Source organism: Procambarus clarkii, chromosome 48 (assembly GCF_040958095.1).
Source record: "Procambarus clarkii isolate CNS0578487 chromosome 48, FALCON_Pclarkii_2.0, whole genome shotgun sequence".
NCBI classification, from domain to species: Eukaryota; Metazoa; Arthropoda; class Malacostraca; order Decapoda; family Cambaridae; genus Procambarus; species Procambarus clarkii.
This window is the reverse complement of record NC_091197.1, coordinates 4693367-4717026: the sequence shown is the minus strand read 5'-3', so window position 1 is coordinate 4717026 and position 23660 is coordinate 4693367. Positions and strand designations below refer to the sequence as shown.

Genomic DNA, 23660 nt, shown 5'->3' with positions numbered 1-23660 from the left:
CGGATGTACCATGTAGGGGAGGGGGGGTGATGGATGTACCATGTAGGGGAGGGGGGTGATGGATGTACCATGTAGGGGAGGGGGGTGATGGATGTACCATGTAGGGGAGGGGAGGTGATGGATGTACCATGTAGGGGAGGGAGGTGATGGATGTACCATGTAGGGGAGGGGGGTGATGGATGTACCATGTAGGGGAGGGGGGGGTGATGGATGTACCATGTAGGGGAGGGGGGTGATGGATGTACCATGTAGGGGAGGGGGGGGTGATGGATGTACCATGTAGGGGAGGGGGGTGATGGATGTACCATGTAGGGGAGGGGGGGGTGGTGGATGTACCATGTAGGGGAGGGGGGTGACGGATGTACCATGTAGGGGAGGGGGGTGATGGATGTACCATGTAGGGGAGGGGGGTGATGGATGTACCATGTAGGGGAGGGAGGTGATGGATGTACCATGTAGGGGAGGGGGGTGACGGATGTACCATGTAGTGGGGGGAGGTGACGGATGTACCATGTAGGGGAGGGGGGTGACGGATGTACCATGTAGGGGAGGGGGTGACGGATGTACCATGTAGTGGGGGGGAGGTGTACCATGTAGGGGTGACAGATGACGCACGAGAGGTGACAACAGTGAGGTTGGGAACAATACCTGGCCAGTCAAGACGCGCCGTGTCGGAGAAGCGTCGTCTATTAAGGCGACAGAGGCGACGGTAGTGCCACTGGTCGTCCGGGCCGCTGAAGGTGTCGTCGAGGCTACACCGGCGGGAGCTGTAGTACGAGGAGGGACTGGTTGTATACGAGGGGTAGAGTGCCACACTAGGAGGAGGTGCCAGGCACGACGGCGCAGAAGCACGCTTCTCTGCGGCGGGCGAACGGGCCAGCAGTTGCGGCAGAGAGTACCTGTTGCTTCCGGGGACGTGGGCACTGTGACCCTGGGGTGCCAGCCACAATCTTGGAGTGCTGGTACTCAGTGCCACTACTGGTAAGGCCCGCACTTCAGGGGCAGAGTGCCGCTTGTCCGGGGCAGCAGGGGCGCGGACCAGCCCCCACTGGGCGGCGACCTCTTCGCCCCCGGAGGAGCAGCACTCATCCTCTGAGCCCTCACACCGGATCCGGATGATGGGAGGTCGCTCAGCCATGTCCTCAAGTGGCACTGCGCGAGGCACTCACAGCCGGGAGGGTTGGTGGGTGCCTCTGAGGATGGAGGCGGCTGCGAGAGGCATCGTTGCCTCACATGGTGGCTCACCTCACCACACTATTCACCGCACACTGACAACACACCCCCACACACACCCCTCACTACACAATGTTTACACTCCTGATGTTTAAAATTTTAACCTGGAATTTCCTGAAAAGCAAAATATTTCACATGTAAAGACAAACACTTCCACGCGGCAAGCCTGACTGTTCCGTCAGTCACATGTGTAGGGTGGGGGGGGGGGGAGCTTCGGCTCTGTGGTCCCGCTTTGTGTGTGTGTGTGTGTGTGTGTGTGTGTGTGTGTGTGTGTGTGTGTGTGTGTGTGTGTGTGTGTGTGTGTGTGTGTGTTGAACGCGTGAGTGTGCGTTCAATACACAGGTGGCAACACACTATAAAGACAACACCCAATATGTCTCATTTCTTCAGACAAATGAAAAACAAACGAGTTAACTGTTTTTTAACGATGATGTACATACATACATACATACATACATACATACATACATACATACATACATACATACATACATACATACATACATACATACATACATACACACACACACACACATACATGCATATTTTGTCGAAGATGCCAAATACCGCTAGAGAAGCCACCTCCACCTGACAGCTAAGTGGACAGCGCTTCGGATTCGTAGTCCTGAGGTTCCGGATTCGATCCCCGGTAAAGGTGCAAACCAATGGGCAGAATTTTTTCTTTCACCCTGATGTCCCTGCTACCTAGCAGTAAATAGGTACCTGGGAGTTAGACAGCTGCTACGAGCTTCTTCCTGAGGATGTGTAACAAAAAGGAGGCCTGGTCGAGGACCGGGCCGCGGGGACGCTAAGCCTCAAGATAACCTCCCAATCGCCACACCACCACTGCTGAGCCAAAGAGACTATTACCCCCCCCCCCCACCTGACCTCTGACCTTCAACAGCCCCGGCTCCACTAATGACTCAATATCCACATTTCCAACTCCTTCACATTGTTACGCTCCTCGTTCAAGGGTGCAGGAAGGAGCGTAGCCACAATGCTCACTATACACGCTCACCGGTGAGCGTGTATAGTGAGCATTGTGGCTACCTTTATGTAGCCTCCTTGTTTAAGTGTGAGAGTCACTAGTGCCCTACTGGTACCCCAAATGAGGTCAGGAGAAGTCAGCATGGCCACACTGGGGGCCAGAGTGCCGCCTGACAGTCGAGGAGCCACGGCTGACAGCGCCCGTCAGCGCTCTAACACAATAACTGCAAGATGTGAACTTTTAAATTGGTGTTGAAGTGGGGGGGGCCCCACCAGTGATGGTGGGGCCCCCAACCCACCATGATGGTGGGGCCCCCAACCCACCATGATGGTGGGGCCCCCAACCCACCAGTGATGGTGGGGCCCCCAACCCACCATGATGGTGGGGCCCCCAACCCACCAGTGATGGTGGGGCCCCCAACCCACCAGTGATGGTGGGGCCCCCAACCCACCAGTGATGGTGGGGCCCTCAACCCACCAGTGATGGTGGGGCCCCCAACCCACCAGTGATGGTGGGGCCCCCAACCCACCAGTGATGGTGGGGCCCCAACCCACCAGTGATGGTGGGGCCTCCAACCCATCAGTGATGGTGGGGCCCCCAACCCACCAGTGATGGTGGGGCCCCCAACCCACCATGATGGTGGGGCCCCCAACCCACCAGTGATGGTGGGGCCCCCAACCCACCAGTGATGGTGGGGCCCCAACCCACCAGTGATGGTGGGGCCTCCAACCCATCAGTGATGGTGGGGCCCCCAACCCACCAGTGATAGTGGGGCCCCCAACCCACCATGATGGTGGGGCCCCCAACCCACCATGATGGTGGGGCCCCCAACCCACCAGTGATGGTGGGGCCCCCAACCCACCATGATGGTGGGGCCCCCAACCCACCAGTGATGGTGGGGCCCCCAACCCACCAGTGATGGTGGGGCCCCCAACCCTCCAGTGATGGTGGGGCCCCCAACCCACCATGATGGTGGGGCCCCCAACCCACCATGATGGTGGGGCCCCCAACCCACCAGTGATGGTGGGGCCCCCAACCCACCAGTGACGGTGGGGCCCCACCATCAACACGAGCGTTGATGTCAAAGTCTGCACATTTATGTATCAATCATTAATATCTAATTTGACTTCCTCATTTGCATACCTGCATGCCACTGGTTTTTGACACAGTGGACACCGGCAAGGTGGTCCTGGACTCCCACAGTGGACACCTCTAGCATGGCCCTCCCCCCCCCAGGGCCACAACACCCCCCCCCCTCACCTCTTCACCACACAACAATGAGCTGTGGAATCAATTGCTCCGTATAATGAGTGCATTGGCTGGGCGGGCCGCGGCGGCCATTGTGGCCGGCTTCCACTGTATTAATTATCCCTCGTTTGTTCCGGGGCTCTGTTTTATTGGGACATTGTAACGTCCGGGTTTAAATGTTGGGTTTATTATGGTGTGTGGTGGAGTGTGTTGTGGCGTGTGGTGGTGTGTGTGAAGTGGGGTGGTGTGTGGTGGTGTGTGTGGAGTATGGTGGTGTGTGGTGGTGTGTGTGGAGTATGGTGGTGTGTGGTGGTGTGTGTGGAGTATGGTGTTGTGTGGTGGTGTGTGTGGAGTATGGTGGTGTGTGGTGGTGTGTGTGGAGTATGGTGGTGTGTGTGGAGTATGGTGTTGTGTGGTGGTGTGTGTGGAGTATGGTGGTGTGTGTGGAGTGTGGTGGTGTGTGGTGGAATGTGGTGATGTGTGGTAGGAATGTGGTGGTGTGTGTGAAGTGTGGTGGTGTGGGGGTGTATGGTGGTGTGTAGTGCTTCTTCAGATGGGGACTCCATGATGAGGCGGCATACTCTAAGACTGGTCTCACGTAGGCAGTGTAAAGCGCCCTAAATGCCTCCTTACTTAGGTTTCTGAATGATGTTCTAACTTTAGCCAGTGTAGAGTACGCTGCTGTCGTTATCCTATTTATATGTGCCTCAGGAGATAGATTAGGTGTTACGTCCACGCCCAGGTCTCTTTCGCGCATCGTCACAGGTAGACAGTTCCCCTTCATTGTGTACTGTCCCTTTGGTCTCCTATCACCTTATCCCATTTCCATAACTTTACATTTGCTCGTGTTGAACTCCAGTAGCCATTTCTCTGACCATCTCTGCAACCTGTTCAAGTCCTCTTGGAGGATCCTGCAATCCTCATCTTTCACAACTCTTCTCATCAACTTTGCATCATCCGCGAACATCGACATGTAGGACTCTACCCCTGTAAACATGTCGTTAACATATATTAGAAATAGAATTGGTCCCAGCACCGATCCTTGTGGTACTCCACTTGTTACTGTTCGCCAGTCCGACTTCTCGCCCCTTACCGTAACTCATTGGCTCCTTCCTGTTAGGTAGTTCCTTATCCATGCTAGGGCCTTTCCCCCCACCCCCGCCTGCCTCTCGAATTTGAACAGCAGTCTCATGTGCGGTACTGTATCAAAGGCTTTTTGGCAGTCCAGAAATATGCAGTCTGCCCAACCTTCTCTGTCCTGTCTTATCCTCGTTATTTTACCACAGAATTCCAAAAGGTTTGTTAGGCAAGATTTCCCTTTCCAGAACCCATGTTGATGTTTGTTTACAAACCTAACGTTCTCCAGGTGTGCAACCAGTCGTAGACTAATTATGCTTTCAAGTATTATTTTACAGGGGATGCTTGTCAGTGATACAGGTCTGTAGTTAAGTGCCTCCTCCCTATCACCTTTCTTGAAGATCAGTACGACATTTGTGTGTGTATGTGTGTGTATTCACCTAGTTGTGTTAGCGGGGGATGAGCTTTGCTCTTTCGGCCCGCCTCTCAACTGTCAATCAACTGATTACTGCTTTTTTTCTTTTTTCCCCCCACACCACACACACACACCCCAGGAAGCAGCCCGTGACAGCTGACTAACTCCCAGGTACCTATTTACTGCTAGGTAATAGGGGCATTCAGGGTGAAAGAAACATTGCCCATTTTTTTCTGCCTCGTGCGGGAATCGAACCCGCGCCACAGAATTACTATCCACCAGGCCCCCCTGTGTGTGTGTGTGTGTGTGTGTGTGTGTGTGTGTGTGTGTGTGTGTGTGTGTGTGTGTGTGTGTGTGTGTGTGTGTGTGTGCGTGCGTGCGTGCGTGTACACAGGTGGGAACAAAGCAGTGTCAGGAATATACAATAGAGGCGGGGAGGGCCTGACACTGTAGAGGGCGGTGCCGGCCCTGAACCCTGCCCTCCACACCTCCTATGCTTTACCACCCCTACCATGGTCCCTGTCCCCCCCCCCCCTACCTACCTACCCACCTACCTACCGACCCATTCCCTTTTTACGTGCCCAGCTCCCCATTCCCTGCCTGCCGACCAAGCTCGGGCACTATTCCTCGCCTCGGCTAACGCTACTGCTTCCCGGGCATCAGTCCTGCTGACAGGACTTGCATCTTGTATATAGGTCCAAGCCAGACCTCCAGTACAGGGAACATGGAGTAACTCCCAGCCATGAGCCGTCACTCAGGCCACAGGAGGCAGCAGGAGGAACCACCTGGAGGAGGGGCAGCAGGTGGCACCACCTGGAGGACGGGCAGCAGGAGGCACCACCTGGAGGAGGGGCAGCAGGAGGCACCACCTGGAGGAGGGGCAGCAGGAGGCAGCACCTGGAGGAGGGGCAGCAGGTGGCACCACCTGGAGGAGGGGCAGCAGGTGGCACCACCTGGAGGAGGGGCAGCAGGAGGCAGCACCTGGAGGAGGGGCAGCAGGTGGCACCACCTGGAGGAGGGGCAGCAGGTGGCACCACCTGGAGGAGGGGCAGCAGGTGGCACCACCTGGAGGAGGGGCAGCAGGTGGCACCACCTGGAGGAGGGGCAGCAGGAGGCAGCACCTGGAGGAGGGGCAGCAGGAGGCACCACCTGGAGGAGGGGCAGCAGGAGGCACCACCTGGAGGAGGGGCAGCAGGAGGCACCACCTGGAGGAGGGGCAGCAGGAGGCAGCACCTGGAGGAGGGGCAGCAGGTGGCCCCACCTGGAGGAGGGGCAGCAGGTGGCACCACCTGGAGGAGAGGCAGCAGGTGGCACCACCTGGAGGAGGGGCAGCAGGAGGCAGCACCTGGAGGAGGGGCAGCAGGTGGCACCACCTGGAGGAGGGGCAGCAGGTGGCACCACCTGGAGGAGGGGCAGCAGGTGGCACCACCTGGAGAAGGGGCAGCAGGAGGCAGCACCTGGAGGAGGGGCAGCAGGTGGCACCACCTGGAGGAGGGGCAGCAGGAGGCACCACCTGGAGGAAGGCAGCAGGAGGCAGCACCTGGAGGAGGGGCAGCAGGTGGCACCACCTAGAGGAGGGGCAGCAGGTGGCACCACCTGGAGGAGGGGCAGCAGGTGGCACCACCTGGAGGAGGGGCAGCAGGTGGCACCACCTGGAGGAGGGGCAGCAGGTGGCGACCGTCGGAAAAGACCGTTCAAGACAAACATACTAAGATAAATACCTCACTCGTGAGTGTGTAAGTCCCTCGTTATACTGGCCGTTACCCTGAGAGCGACCAGAGGGGGTAACGCCTGGAGGGGGACACCTGGAGGGACACCTGGAGGGACACCTGGAGGGGGACGCCTGGAGGGGGACGCCTGGAGGGGGACGCCTGGAGGGGGATACCTGGAGGGACACCTGGAGGGACACCTGAGGGAGAGGGGGGGAGAGGGGGCGAGGGTAAGGACAATGTCCACTGCTCATATTCCAAAAATACGCCGATAAAGTTATCTTTGGTGGTGCTGGGTGTACCCCCCTCCCTGTATGTTGCCCCAGGGGGGGGGGCCTGGTGCTGGGTGTACCCCCCTCCCTGTATGTTGCCCCAGGGGGGGGGGGCCTGGTGCTGGGTGTACCCCCCTGGTTGATACCTGGTTGATACCTGGTTGATGGGGTTCTGGGAGTTCTTCTACTCCCCAAGCCCGGCCCGAGGCCAGGCTCGACTTGTGAGAGTTTGGTCCACCAGGCTGTTGCTTGGAGCGGCCCGCAGGGCCACGTACCCACCACAGCCCGGCTGATCCGGAACTTCTCTTAGAAAACCGTCCAGTTTTCTCTTGAAGATGTCCACGGTTGTTCCGGCAATATTTCTTATGCTCGCTGGGAGGACGTTGAACAACCGCGGACCCCTGATGTTTATACAGTGCTCTCTGATTGTGCCTATGACACCTCTGCTCTTCACAGGTTCAATCTTGCATTTTCTTCCATATCGTTCACTCCAGTACGTTGTTATTTTACTGTGTAGATTTGGGACCTGACCCTCCAGTATTTTCCAGGTGTATATTATTTGGTATCTCTCTCGTCTCCTTTCTAGAGAGTACATTTGGAGAGCTTTGAGACGATCCCAATAATTTAGGTGTTTTATCTCGTCTATGCGTGCCGTATATGTTCTCTGTATTCCCTCTATTTCAGCAATCTCTCCTGCTCTGAAGGGGGAAGTGAGTACTGAGCAGTACTCGAGACGGGACAGCACAAGTGACTTGAAGAGTACAACCATTGTGATGGGATCCCTGGATTTGAAAGTTCTCGTAATCCATCCGATCATTTTTCTGGCTGACGCGATATTTGCTTGGTTATGCTCCCTAAACGTTAGATCGTCGGACATCATTATTCCCAAATCCTTGACATGCTGTTTTCCTACTATGGGAAGATTCGATTGTGTTTTGTACCCTGTATTATGTTTCAGATCCTCATTTTTGCCGTACCTGAGTACCTGAAATTTATCACTGTTAAACATCATGTTATTTTCTGCTGCCCAATCAAAAACTTTGTTGACATCTGCTTGTAGTTTTTCAATGTCTTCAGCAGAGGTAATTTTCATGCTGATTTTTGTGTCATCTGCAAAGGACGACACGAAGCTGTGGCGTGTATTTTTGTCTATATCAGATATGAGAATAAGGAACAGTAGCGGTGCAAGGACTGTACCTTGAGGTACAGAGCTTTTAACATCGCTTGGACTCGATTTTATCTGATTGACTGTTACTCTTTGTGTTCTGTTCGACAGGAAATTGAGTATCCAGCGTCCTACTTTTCCAGTTATTCCCATTGACCTCATTTTGTGAGCTATCACCCCATGGTCACATTTGTCGAACGCCTTTGCAAAGTCTGTGTATACAACATCTGCATTTTGCTTTTCTTCTAGGGCTTCTGTGATTTTGTCATAGTGGTTGAGTAACTGTGACAGACAGGATCTTCCCGCTCTAAATCCATGTTGTCCTGGATTGTGCAATTCATTGTTTTCCATAAAACTAGAAATTTGATTCCTAATCACTCTTTCAAACACTTTTATTATGTGTGATGTTAGTGCAACTGGCCTATAATTTTTTGCCAAGGCTTTACTCCCCCCCTTGTGCAACGGAGCTATATCTGCAGATTTAAGTGCTGCTGGTATCTCCCCTGTATCCAGGCTCTTTCTCCATATTACGCTGAGTGCTCTCGCTACTGGTACTTTACATTTCTTTATGAATATTGAATTCCATGAGTCAGGCCCAGGAGCTGAGTGCATAGGCATATTATCAATTTCTCTTTCAAAGTCTTCCGAGTTTGTGGTAATATCCGTTATATTATCTGCAGCTTGAATGTCATTCATAAAGAAGCTGTCTGGGTCATCAACTTTCATGTTGTTTATTGGTGTGCTAAACATAGCCTCATACTGGCTTCTTAGAATTTCACTAATCTCTTTGTTGTCCTCTGTGTACGTACCTTCATTTGTAATTAACGGTCCAATACTGGTCGAGGTTTTGGATTTTGATTTTGCGTATGTGAAAAAATATTTCGGATTTTTCCTTATCTCTTGTATAGCTTTCTGTTCCAATTCCATTTCCTCAGACTCATATGATCGCTTCAACGTTTGTTCTATTTCCTCAATCTCCCTGCTTAGGCTTGTTTTCCTTGCTTGTGATAGTTGTGTCTGCCGAAGCATTTCCATTATTTTTTTCCTTCTCCTGTACAGTCGTCTCCGTTCTCTTTCTAGAGTGGTCCTCTTTCTGCCCCTCCTCACAGGTACGTGCTTCAAGCAGACCTTGTAAGCTTCAGCTGTCAGTTGAGCTATTCCCTGTGTGGGAGTTTTGTCGCTTAAGACCGTCTCCCATTGAATGGTTGCAAGGTCTACATTTATTTTTTCCCAGTCAATCCTCTTATTGTTGAAATTGAATTGATTGAATATTCCTTCTCGCTTGTTGGGTCTCTTAGACCTACTACCGTTATTTATGCTAGTTCGCACTTCAATGAGCTTATGGTCTGAGTATGAAGTATCTGAGATTGTGATATCCCTGATTAGTTCATCATTGTTTGTGAATAACAAGTCTAGTGTGTTTTCGTTCCTAGTTGGTTCTGTAATCTGTTGATTGAGCGAGAATTTGTCACAGAATCTCAAAAGTTCTCTAACCTGTGGTTGGTTATTTCCCGGGTCATTCCCTGCTATGATATTTGTGTTTGCCGTTCTCCATCTTAGACTCGGTAAATTGAAATCTCCAAGAAAGATAATATCTGGAGCTGGGTTTGCTAGGTTGTCAAGTATGTTCTCTATTTTGTGCATCTGTTCTGTGAATTCCTCAATCGTTGTATCTGGCGGTTTATATATTAGAATAATAATTAGGTTTAGTTTCTCTACCTTCATTCCAAGTACCTCTACCACCTCATTAGTTGAATTTAATAGTTCTGTGCATACCAGGTCTTCTTTAATATACAGACCTACTCCTCCATTTGACCTAGTTTTTCTATCACATCTATATAGATTATAATTTGGAATCCAGATTTCACCATCCATGTAATCTTTTGTATGAGTTTCCGTGAATGCCCCAAATATTGAGTTTGACTCTAATAGAAGGCCATTTATGAACTTAACTTTATTTCTTGACTTTGGCTTTAAACCTTGAATGTTTGCAAATATGAATGATTGTCCATATTGTGTGTCACTTCTGGAAGGTTTTGGTAGTTCTCCCTCCTCTCTACCCTGACCCAGGGTGTGTTGTTGTGGCAATGGTTTGTCCAGTTTTGGAAGTGATACTGGGGAGTGTGGTAGTCTCTGTGTAGTTGGGGGGTGTAGTATGTGTGGGCTTGGTGACGAACTGTAGTCCAGTCTTGGGCATTTCCCCCTCTCCATCCGTACTCCTGCCACGTTTCTGCCTGTCTGTTTCTCCCTCTGTTTGTACCTGCCTCTAAAAAATTTTCAGGGCTATTATGTTGGATTTCTTCTCTTATATGGCGCTGTGTACCTCTGACGTGGAAATCGGGGCAGTGAAGATCGTAGCATTTCCTCTCATTGACTGAGAGTGTGCATAGCTTAGGGTGAAAATATCTACACTCTGTATCAAAACGACATCTGCCTTTCCCTAACCAGTTTCGGCATTTCCGTGGGTGCATGAATGAGCATTCCGTGCCTCTGGGCCCATATCTACACTGTCCTTTTGCATAATACCAGCAAATATTTTCATTTGTGATTGTATTATTCTTGTTTGTACCCGTGCACGACTTGGCTACCTCTGTGTTTTTTGTTCCAACTTTCTCGTTTCTGCATTCATTCTCGGTATTGCCCTTATCTTTCTCCTTGTTGCTTTCGTCTTTCTCATTTGTGTTCTCATTCGTCTCATTTTTTCTCTCCTTATTCATATCACCAGTGTGCTCTACAATATTGCCTTCATTTTTGTGTACCTCGACACTATACCCTTCTACACTGCTACTTTGACTCTCTAACTTCTCAGTCCCTGGGTTGTGTTCAGAGTTCGTTGCTGTCTTTATATATACTCCCCCTATTTTATATACTCCCCCTCCCTGTATGTTGCCCCAGGGGGGGGGGCCTGGTGCTGGGTGTACCCCCCCTCCCTGTATGTTGCCCCAGGGGGGGGGCCTGGTGCTGGGTGTACCCCCCCTCCCTGTATGTTGCCCCAGGGGGGGGGCCTGGTGCTGGGTGTACCCCCCTCCCTGTATGTTGCCCCAGGGGGGGGGGGCCTGGTGCTGGGTGTACCCCCCCTCCCTGTATGTTGCCCCAGGGGGGGGGGCCTGGTGCTGGGTGTACCCCTCCTCCCTGTATGTTGCCCCAGGGGGGGGGCTGGGTGTGGCCCCCCCTGTATGTTGCCCCAGGGGGGGGCCTGGTGCTGGGTGTACCCCCCCCTCCCTGTATGTTGCCCCAGGGGGGGGCTGGGTGTGGCCCCCCCTTGTATGTTGCCCCTGGGGGGGTGGCCTGGTGCTGGGTGTGGCCCCCACCCTGTATGTTGCCTCAGGGGGGGCCTGGTGCTGGGTGTGGCCCCCACTCTGTATGTTGCCCCAGGGGGGGGGCCAGGTGCTGGGTGTGGCCCCCCCTGTATGTTGCCCCAGGGGGGGGGGCCCTGGTGCTGGGTGTGGCCCCCCCCCTGTATGTTGCCCCAGGGGGGGCCCTGGTGCTGGGTGTGGCCCCCACCCTGTATGTTGCCCCAGGGGGGGGCCTGGTGCTGGGGGGGGCCTGGTGCTGGGTGTGGCCCCCACCCTGTATGTTGCCCCAGGGGGGGGCCAGGTGCTGGGTGTGGCCCCCCTGTATGTTGCCCCAGGGGGGCCTGGTGCTGGGTGTGGCCCCCCCTGTATGTTGCCCCAGGGGGGGGCCTGGTGCTGGGTGTGGCCCCCCTGTAAGTTGCCCCAGGGGGGGGGGCCTGGTGCTGGGTGTGGCCCCCTCCCCTGTATGTTGCCCCAGGGGGGCCCTGGTGCTGGGTGTGGTCCCCTGTATGTTGTGCCAGGGGGGGGGGCCCTGGTGCTGGGTGTGGTCCCCTGTATGTTGCCCCAGGGGGGGGGGCCCTGGTGCTGGGTGTGGTCCCCTGTATGTTGCCCCAGGGGGGGGGCCTGGTGCTGGGTGTGGTCCCCTGTATGTTGTGCCGGGGGGGGGCCCTGGTGCTGGGTGTGGTCCCCTGTATGTTGTGCCAGGGGGGGGGGTCTGGTGCTGGGTGTGGCCCCCCCTGTATGTTGCCCCTGGGGGGAGGGCCTGGTGCTGGGTGTGGCCCCCCTGTATGTTGCCCCAGGGGGGGGCCCTGGTGCTGGGTGTGCCCCCCCCCCTGTATGTTGCCCCCGGGGGGGGGGGCCCTGGTGCTGGGTGTGGCCTTTGATAAGAAAGAAAACTTGAGACACTGTTAGTCTTCCTAAATCCCAAATATTATTCATGACGGTTCACCGCTCAATAGGCGAGGTCAAAGGTCATTCGAAGGCTCTGTTGACTAGTCCAGCGCACTACATATAACGGCCGGAACGATCAGATGTGTGAGTGGTCTATGTAACAGGACCACCACACCTGACAGCTCTGTCACTACAACACAACTCTACAACATACAACACTGCAGGTACCTCTAGAAGTTTGCAACATCTGCTGATGTAGATTTAAATAAATGTAAGTAGTAAGGAGTGCAAAAGAGGATTTTTTTTTGTAAATCCCGTTTAGACATCACGGGGTTCCAGGTAAACTCTACGGACAATTTTAGTTTGTTTTCAAAATCACTCATTTGGAGTTAAGGATTTCTTGTGAGAAAAATAATTTCAGAGATCTTAGAAGTTTGTTAAAAGTTCTTATGGGGAAAATTAAAAAAATTTCAGAGTTAAGTTTTAGGAAAATATTTCAGAGTTCATATTATTATAGGAGTTTATTTAAGAGTTTATGACCGAAATTTGAAAAAAAAACCAATTTAAGAAAATATTGTCATAGAAGTTTTGTTAAGGAAAACACATCTTATCCGTGACTTTTAGTTTTTATATCCATTTACGGCTATTTCATCTGAAAAAGACCGATTTTCATCAGAGACCATATGAAGACCGATTTTCAACAAAGTCCATTTTCAGACCAATTTTCTTCAGAGTCCATTTAAGACAAAGATTATTTTAGACTCAAATTAGTCCGAGACCAGTAAAATTCGTCAGAGAAAAGTAAAAATTAACGTAAAGAGAAAATTTTTCAGAGACCATTTTCAAACCAATTTTCATCAGAGTCCAGTTTATGCCCAAAAATCACCAGAGTCCAGTAAAGACCGAAAATTAGCCAGAGTCCAGTTTAAGCCCCAAAATTCATCAGAGTTCAATAAAAGACCAAACTTAGTCAGAGTCCCATAAAGACCGAAAATTAGTCAGAGACCATTTTAAGACCGAGATAATTCAGAATTTTACTTACACCTACGTTATTAAAGAGTTCTTATGGAAGAAATTCAAATATTATCAGAATCCAATTGAGACCAAAAAAATTGACAGAGATAATTTTAAGACCCAAATTTGTTAGAGACTGCATTCATAAGTGTAGTTTCGCTACTAACAACCCAATATTTGCCCAATTCTAATCAGTCATATTTCGTACGTAGTAAAATAGATCAAGTCAATAAGCAAGTTCTAGCTCCTGTTCCAGCCTTAGTTTATCCCCGTAACTTCTTTACTAACAGTCCAATCCACCTGAAATTTTAAACAGTCATATTTCAAACGTAGTAAATCAAATCAGGGCAGTTACGGAGCTCTAGCTCCTGTCCCCGCCATAACCCCCTCTCATATCTTCGTTAATATCCTATCAATGTCCCTAAAATTTAAACCCGCTGTATTTCTGACATAGTAAATTAGATCCAAACAATTATCGTGCTCTAGCTCATGTCTCCGCCTTAGTATTCAATCTACGACAGGAGACTAACAGTCTAATTTCCCTGAAATTTAAGTCTCCTATATTCCATTCGTAGTAAAAATTATCCGAACAATTAGCGAGTTCTAGCTCTTGTCTCCACCTTACTTAACTGTTACAACTCTGTCAATACCTGAACAATTTCCTCGAGATTTAAAACAAAACTATTCTAGACTTAGTAAAATACAATAATTTAGTTTCCAAGCTCCAGCTCTGGTCCTCCGCCTTAGTTTCCTCACATATCTTCGTTAATAACTCATAAATTTTCCTGAAATTTAAACCCGCATTACTTCTAACTGAATAAGTAAAGAAAAGACATTTACAGAGCTCCAGCTCTGGTCCTCTGCTTTAGTTCCCTCACGTATCTTCGCTAATAACCCATCAATTTTCCTGTAATTTAAATCCGCCATACTTCTAACTGAGTCAATATGAAAATACAGTTAACGAACTCTAGCTCCTGTCCCCTACCTTATTTCTCTTTAATATCTTCGTTAATACCTGAACAATTTTCCTGAAATGTAAACCCTCTGTATTTCAGACACAGTAAATAAGATCAAGTCAGTTACTGAGCTCCAGCTCCTGTCGCCCACCTTAGTTCATTTGTATAACTTCTTTAGTAACAGACCATTTTCCCTAAAATTTAAAACCCCTGCATTTCAGACATAGTGCAAAAATACCAAACAATTACAGAGCTCCAGCTCCTGTTCCGACCTTAGTTCCCTCGCGTATCTTCTTTAGTAACTAACCAATCCCCCTTGAGATTTAAAACAGTTATGTCAGACTTAGTAAAATAAATCAAAAGCAATTACAGACTTCTAGCTCTTCTCCCCTACCTTAGCTCATTTGTACAAGTTCTTTATTATTAAACCAAATCCCCTTAGATTTTAAACCCCAACTATATTTCAGACTCATGTAAAATAAATCAAAGCAAATTACCGAGCTCCAACTCTTGTCCTCCAGTTTAGTTCAATGTTCATGAAAATTAATTCAGATCAAGATGCTCTCCAGTCAATGAAAGTAAACATGTCCTTTAATACCCTTTTTTTCGCCCAGCTATGTAAATAATCACTAAGGTGCTAATATTCACACGGTCAGATCGTACCCTACCTTCAATACCTTTTGTTTACTCAACTAAGCAATAATCACACGGTCAAAAATCACACCTTACCCTTTCCTGCCCTTACCTTCTCATTCCTTACCTTCCCCTTCCTTTACCTCCCCTAAACGCCCTTTTCCCTTTCATCACACCCCCACCCCCCTACTCCCCCTTCATCTCACTCTCTGCCCCCTCCCCCACTCCTACCTCATCTAGCCTATTCCCCAACTTATCCAAACCCCTCAATAATCCTACTGTACTTGTATATTCTCTCCATATTCACTGTGTTCTTGAGAACACAGACAATATAACAATATAATAAGTTAAGACAGTTTTCAGAGTTCAGTTTTATGAAAATATTTCAAGAGTTCATTTTATCATAGAAGTTTATTTACGAGTTTATGACCGAAATTTAGAAAAACGACCATTTTCAAGGAATATGTTCATAGAAGTTTATTTTTTAAGAAAACAGACATCTTAGCCGTGACTAAGATGTCACGGCTTCTTATATCCATTTACGGCTGTTTCACCTGTAAAAGACCGAAATTGAACAGAGACCAGTTTAAACAACAAAAATTATTCAGAGGCCATTTTCTTCAGAGTCCATTTGAGGACCAAAATCAGACAGAGATTATTTTAGACCCAATTTTCAACAGAGTCCATTTACAGACCAATTTTCTTCAGAGTCCAGTAAAAAGACAAAAATTAGTCAGAGACCAGTTTAAGCCCAAAATTTTTGGTCTTTTTATTTACAGGTGAAATATCTGTGAATGGATATAAACTCAAACTTACTGCTAAGATATCTATTTTCCTTAACAAAATAAATAAATAGCTGTAAGAAAATATGAACGAACGATAACGATGAGGGGGGGGGGTGAGGGAGGGGGGTGTAAGGTTGAAACAGGTAGGAGGGGGTGTAAGGTAACAGGTAGGAGGGGGTGTAAGGTAACAGGTAGGAGGGGGTGTAAGGTAACAGGTAGAGAGGGGGGTAGGGGGGGATGGGTTGACCTGATATTACGACGACAGACTTGGGGGGGCGGCGTCTGGCTAGGGGGTGGGGTTGGGGGAGGAGGGTGTAAGGTTGGGGTGGGGTGGGGGAGGGAGGTGTAAGGTAGGAACAGGTGACGTGGGGGAGGGAGGGGCAGGCCGGGTAATTAATGGCGTCTCATGTAGTTAAGTAATGCTACATTTTCAGTTAACTTATACAGAAATATTCTCGTTCAAACGATAGAATTTTACTTAAAAGAACACGGGTTTAAAATTATCTGTGTATGACGGTAGAATTTATTCTCGGTAAGATGGACGCAGTCTTTGCCACTGACTTTTTTTATATAAGATTAACAAAGTTGTAAGATCTCTGGAATTATATTTCTCATAAGAATTCTTTAACTCCAAATCGGAAATTTATCAGGAAACCCGACTCTCAAAACGGGTTATTTGACACGGAAACTCCTGCTGTCTAAACGGGATTTAAACAAAAATAAAAAAGCTCTTTAGACTGCACTCCCTACTACTAATGTATCTTGAGGTTATCTTGAGATGATTTCGGGGCTTTTTAGTGTCCCCGCGGCCCGGTTTTCGACCAGGCCTCCACCCCCAGGAAGCAGCCCGTGACAGCTGACTAACACCCAGGTATCTATTTTACTGCTAGGTAACAGGGGCATAGGGTGATGTAAACTCTGTCAGCAGAACTATTCGCATACTTTGCCTCATTATATAACGGAATGTGGAAAAAAAAATCGCGGAATTGAGAGATAACACCATCAATGGTGTCCAAGAAATGTGTAACTACTTCGTTCATCATGATGTACTGCCGAGAATCTTATTTAAAAAGATCATTGATATGTATATGTATTTGCGTTCATAGATGTATATGTATGTACATGTGTATGTAACATTAACAATTGTGTAACTAGCTTCAAAAGATTATCACTTGCTTAGCTAAACGAACTCTATGGTTCACTTCCTGAACCCATTATGTGCCTCTGTAACCCTTTCCACCACCACCCACGGGATGGGTATGGGGGGTGCATAAAAAAATTCGATTTCCATTCAACGCTGCAGTATGCAACACTGCAGCACGCAACACTGCAGCACGCTAGACACCTCAGCTCGTCACGGAGCAGAACAAACCAGGTCTTAAACAAGTGAAGCTCTGGAGAGCGTCAAGGAAGGTTGTTTACAACCGGAGGAGGTGGAGGTAGGGGGGAAGGGGAGGGGGGGAGGGGGAGGATGAGGGGGAGGGGGAGGATGAGGGGGAGGGGGGGGGGTGTGCTCAGTTATGTGGGTTTGAGTTTCAACCAGTGGCAGCCAGACACTCAACCTCGCCTGTGCCACGCCCCCCACAACAGCACCCCCTCCCCCCTCGCCACACCCCTTACCCCCCCACCTCCCCTCCCCCCCCTCGCCACACCTCCCAGAGGGACGATTGGATATTATTTTTCCTGTCAAACAGAATGCAAAGAATAAAAGTCAATAAAACACAATCTAGTCCAAGCTGTGGAGAGCTCTGTACCTCAGGGCACAGTCCTAGCACCACTGCTTTTTTTTTATTCTCATACAAGATATAGACAAAAATACAAGTCACAGGTTCGTGACATTTCTGGATCTCTGGAACCAGAGAAGTCAAACATATTTTGCAGATGACACAAAAATCGGGAAAGAAAATTACTACTGTAGAAGACTTTGAAAAACTACAAGTGCTGGTAAATTTGTACAAGTATGGTGAAAATTAAGACCTTAAAATACAGGGGTACAAAACCCACTCAGACCTGCTCATAGCAGGAAAGCAACGTGTAAACTTCCTGTGAATAATGACGTCTGACGGCCTAACGTTTAGTGAACATGTCCCAGCAAATATAGCGTCAGCTAGAAAAGGGAGTGGATTGAATTACGAGAATCTTCAAACTCCAGGGATACCATCACAATGGTTGTACTATTCAAATCACTTGTACTGTCCTATCTTGAGTACTACTCAGTACTCACTTCCCCCCCTTTGGAGCAGGAGAGATTACTGAAAAAGACGGAATACAGAGAACAAACACGGCACGCACAGGCACGATAAAACCTCTGAACTACTGGGACCGTCTCAAAGCTTTCAAAATGTACTCACTGGAAAGGAGACGAGAAAGGCATTTTCCATAAACCTAGAAATTTGATTCCTAATCACTCTTTCAAAAACTTTTATTATGTGTGATGTTAATGCAACTGGCCTATAATATTTTGGCAACGCTTTACTACCCCCCTTGTGCAGAGGAGCTCTAACTGCTGATTTAAGTGGTCCTGGTATCTGCCCTGTTACCAGGCTCTTTGTCCATATTACATTGAGCGCTCCCGCTACTGGCACTTTATATTTCTTTATGATTATTGAATTCCACGAGTCCTGAACCAGGGGCTGAGGGCATGGGCATATTGTCAAATTCTCTTTCAAAGTCTCCCGAGTTCGTGTTAATATTAGTTTATCTTATCTCCAGGTTGGATATCATTCATAAAGAAGCTGTCTGGATCATCAACTTTCATGTTGTTTATTGGTGTGCTAAACATAGCCTCATACGGGCTTCTTAGAATTTAATTAATTTCTTTGTTGTCCTCTGTGTTTGTACCTTCGGTTGTAATTAAAAGTCCAATACTGATGGAGGTTTTTGATTTTGATTTTGCATATGTGAATAAATATTTTGGATTTTCCTTTATCTCTTGTATAGCTTTCCGTTCCAATTACATTTCCTCAGGACTCATATGATCGCTTCAACGTTTGTTCTATTTCTTCGATCTCCCTGTTTAGGTTCATTTTCCTTGCTTGTGATAGTCGTGTCTGCCTGAGCATTTCCGTTATCTGTTTTCTTTCTCCTGTACAGTCGTCTGAGTGATCCCTCCCCCCCCCCCAGGGCCACACGATACGTCCTCTCGTCTTGCTGACTTACCTTTCACACCAGGTGTGCTACAGGACCAGGTGTGTGCCACAGGACCAGGTGTGCTACAGGACCAGGTGTGTGACAGGACCAGGTGTGCTACAGGACCAGGTGTGTGACAGGACCAGGTGTGCTACAGGACCAGGTGTGTGACAGGACCAGGTGTGCCAGAACCCTCAACAGGATTAGAGTCTGACATAAACACTGTCGAGCAGTGCACATAGGTACCAAGACCTCTTGTGGTACCTTCTTTCACTACAAACACCTGGCTACCACCTCCCGCCACACACACACACACCTGGCTCTCACCTCCGCCACACACACACACCTGGGCTTCAGGCTTTCAACTAATTAAACACAAGCGACAATTCAGCAGTGACTGCTAGTTACAATGTGAGAGGAGGCAATGAGTGCCGTGTGGAGGCACTGGCTACAGCGCCGGGGATAATGAGTGCCGGTATAAAAGGCTGTTAAAGAGCACAGTGCCGTCCGTTTCCGCCACCAACATTATAAACATTATAGGTAATGTTTATATATCCTATAAACATTACCACGGTTTTGGTGACCAAAGTTGTGAGGTTGGTGTGTTGTTGTTGTGTAAGTGGCTCATTCTGGTTGTGAAGGATGGGTGATTGAGGTGGTGTCGGCGGCGGCGGTGTCGGCGGTGGTGTCGGCGGTGTCGTCGGCGGCGGTGTCGGCGGTGGTGTCGGCGGCGGTGTCGGCGGCGGTGTCGGCGGCGGTGTCGGCGGCGGCTAAAAAAATTTAGTTCCGTGGAAAACAACTTTGTCGCGGCCGTTCATCTCAATTTCTGCCTCTCGCTTATCTTCCACCAGGAGGGACCTGGGGAGCCTTTCTTCCTGACACTCTTACCGTGGCTTCCAACCCCCTTCCCAGCACCATCAAAATCCCCACCCTTCACAGCCCACCACAGCCCCACCACAGCTCACCACAGCCCACCACAGCCCACCACAGCCTCAGGTCACGAGGAGTTAGTCAGCCAGAACAAATCAATCAAGTTAAGACGGCGTGTATGTGGTCGACAGGCGGGTGGGTGGCGACCAGGTGTCCCAGGAAGTGCCTCGGCTCCTGGTCCCCGCCTCCCACACCACGCTGGCAATATTTACAGGGAGGCTTCGGCTACCTCTTGGGTATCACACTTGAGTAGGTCACACCGTGAGTGTCACACCATGAGTGCCACACCATGAGTGCCACACCATGAGTGCCGCACCACGAGTGCCACACCACGAGTGCCACACCACGAGTGCCACACCACGAGTGCCACACCATGAGTGCCGCACCATGAGTGCCACACCATGAGTGCCACACCACGAGTGCCACACCATGAGTGCCACACCGTGAGTGCCACACCAAGAGTGCCACACCACGAGTGCCACACCGTGAGTGCCACACCGTGAGTGCCACACCACGAGTGCCACACCGTGAGTGCCACACCGTGAGTGCCACACCAAGAGTGCCACACCACGAGTGCCACACCACGAGTGCCACACCAAGAGTGCCACACCACGAGTGCCACACCATGAGTGCCACACCGTGAGTGCCACACCATGAATGCCACACCGTGAGTGCCACACCGTGAGTGCCACACCATGAGTGCCACACCGTGAGTGCCACACTAGAGCAGGAGGTGCGGGAAGGTCAAGAGGTGGAGGCCAGGAAACGTTGCCATGGTAACTAGAGCGTCTTCCTCCGTCTCTGTGTGGGTACACCTCCTGTACCCGCACGTGCACCTGTACCCGCACGTGTACCTCCTGTACCCGCACGGCCACCTCCTGTACCCGCACGTGCACCTCCTGTACCCGCACGGCCACCTGTACCCGCACGGCCACCTCCTGTACCCGCACGGCCACCTCCTGTACCCGCACGTGCACCTCCTGTACCCGCACGGCCAAATCCTGTACCCGCACGGCCACCTCCTGTACCCGCACGTGCACCTCCTGTACCCGCACGTGCACCTCCTGTACCCGCACGTGCACCTCCTGTACCCGCACGTGCACCTGTACCCGCACGGCCACCTCCTGTACCCGCACGTGCACCTCCTGTACCCGCACGGCCACCTCCTGTACCCGCACGGCCACCTCCTGTACCCGCACGGCCACCTGTACCCGCACGGCCACCTCCTGTACCCGCACGTGCTCCTCCTGTACCCGCACGTGCTCCTCCTGTACCCGCACCTTCACCTCTTGTACCCGCACGTGCACCTCCTGTACCCGCACGGCCACCTCCTGTACCCGCACCTTCACCTCTTGTACCCGCACGTGCACCTCCTGTACCCGCACGTGCACCTGTACCCGCACGTGCACCTCTTGTACCCGCACGTGCACCTCTTGTACCCGCACGGCCACCTCCTGTACCCACACGTGCACCACCTGTACCCGCACGTGCACCTCCTGTACCCGCACGTGCACCTCCTGTACCCACACGTGCACCACCTGTACCCACACGTGCACCACCTGTACCCGCACGTGCACCTCTTGTACCCGCACGTGCACCTCCTGTACCCGCACGTGCACCTCCTGTACCCGCACGTGCACCTCCTGTACCCGCATGTACACCTCTTGTACCCGCACGTGCACCTCCTGTACCCGCACGTGCACCTCCTGTACCCGCATGTACACCTCTTGTACCCGCACGTACACCTGTACCCGCACGTGCACCTGTACCCGCACGTGCACATCTTGTACCCGCACGTGCACCTCCTGTACCCGCACGTGCACCTCCTGTACCCGCACGTGCACCTCTTGTACCCGCACGTACACCTGTACCCGCACGTGCACCTCCTGTACCCGCACGTGCACCTCCTGTACCCGCACGTACACCTCTTGTACCCGCGCGTGCACCTCTTGTACCCACACGTACACCTCTTGTATCCGCACGTACACCTCTTGTACCCACACGTACACCTCTTGTACCCGCACCAACCCACCAGCACCTCCTGGTACCCGCACCAACCCACCAGCACCTCGTAGTACCCGCACCAACCCACCAGCACCTCCTGGTACCCGCACCAACCCACCAGGAGCTTGTGGTTCCCGCACCAACCCACCAGCACCTCCTGGTACCCGCACCAACCCACCAGGAGCTCGTGGTTCCCGCACCAACCCACCAGCACCTCGTGGTACCCGCACCAACCCACCAGCACCTCGTGGTACCCGCACCACTACACCAGCATCTCCTGGTACCCGCACCACTCCACCAGCACCTCCTGGTACCCGCACCAACCCACCAGCACCTCGTGGTACCCGCACCACTCCACCAGCACCTCCTGGTACCCGCACCAACCCACCAGCAGCTCGTGGTTCCCGCACCAACCCACCAGCACCTCGTGGTACCCGCACCACTCCACCAGCACCTCCTGGTACCCGCACCAACCCACCAGCACCTCCTGGTACCCGCACCAACCCACCAGCACCTCGTGGTACCCGCACCACTACACCAGCATCTCCTGGTACCCGCACCACTCCACCAGCACCTCCTGGTACCCGCACCAACCCACCAGCACCTCGTGGTACCCGCACCACTCCACCAGCACCTCCTGGTACCCGCACCAACCCACCAGCACCTTCTGGTACCCGCACCAACCCACCAGCACCTCGTGGTACCCGCACCACTCCACCAGCATCTCCTGGTACCCGCACCAACCCACCAGGACCTCCTGGTACCCGCACCAACCCACCAGAGCCGGTCGGCTGAGCGGACAGCACGCTGTACTTGTGATCCTGTGGTCCCGGGTTCGATCCCGGGCGCCGGCGAGAAACAATGGGCAGAGTTTCTTTCACGCTATGTCCCTGTTACCTAGCAGTAAAATAGGTACCTGGGTGTTAGTCAGCTGTCACGGGCTGCTTCCTGGGGGTGGAGGCCTGGTCAAGGACCGGGTCGCGGGGACACTAAAAGCCCCGAAATCATCTCAAGATAACCTCAAGATTCGTGTCCGCATTCTAACGTCTCCTAAATTGAATACCTCTATCCTGCTTCTCAACTTGAGGATCTTGTATGTCGCAATTATATCCCACCCCTCCTTTCTCTTGTACAGCGATATCATGTAGAAGACCCGTGGTGTTCTCTAACGAAGCCGTCTGAACGAAAGAACATGCGAAATGAGTGCACAGGTACAGCCAAAGAATAATGACACAGAACGATCTGGGGATTGCGTCGAACCTATGAAGAAGATGGATAGAAACCGACAAGGAGATCTGTGAAGAGCCGGATGAGACATTCCAAGAAATCTTCAAGATTAAGTCTAACTACTGGAATTGTGTCTGTCAGTCGCGGCAGGACTCAGGGAGTAGAACTCTTGAAACATTCTTCAGGCATGTCTGTTGGGCCAGGTACCTGGTTATCTTACTTCCTACACCACCTTATACATTCCCCACCTGCGTCGTGGCACCTCCCCCCCCCACCTGCGTCGTGGCACCCCCCCCACCACCTGCGTCGTGGCACCTCCCCCCCCCACCTGCGTCGTGGCACCTCCCCCCCCCACCTGCGTCGTGGCACCCCCCCACCACCTGCGTCGTGGCACCTCCCCCCACCACCTGCGTCGTGGCACCTCCCCCCACCACCTGCGTCTCGGCACCTCCCCCTACCACCTGCGTCTCGGCACCTCCCCCCCCCACCTGCGTCGTGGCACCTCCCCCCACCACCTGCGTCGTGGCACCTCCCCCCCACCTGCGTCATGGCACCTCCCCCCACCACCTGCGTCGTGGCACCTCCCCCACCACCACCTGCGTCTCGGCACCTCCCCCCCCACCTGCGTCGTGGCACCTCCCCCCACCACCTGCGTCGTGGCACCTCCCCCCCACGACCTGCGTCTCGGCAC

At 51.6% G+C, this 23660-nt stretch overlaps 2 protein-coding genes across 2 annotated transcripts in view; both read right to left on the bottom strand.

Moving 5' to 3' along the window:
- LOC123764692 (microtubule-associated serine/threonine (MAST) protein kinase dop) overlaps nucleotides 1-23660 on the bottom strand; it is a 421441-nt gene that overhangs the window by 233832 nt on the left and 163949 nt on the right.
- LOC138350937 (uncharacterized) overlaps nucleotides 1-23660 on the bottom strand; it is a 111463-nt gene that overhangs the window by 2603 nt on the left and 85200 nt on the right. The window contains exon 2 of the mRNA XM_069302393.1: nucleotides 424-1347. Within this exon, the coding sequence (XP_069158494.1) occupies nucleotides 424-1138 (715 nt within the window). The 5' untranslated portion in view covers nucleotides 1139-1347. The remainder of the gene's footprint in view (nucleotides 1-423; nucleotides 1348-23660) is intronic.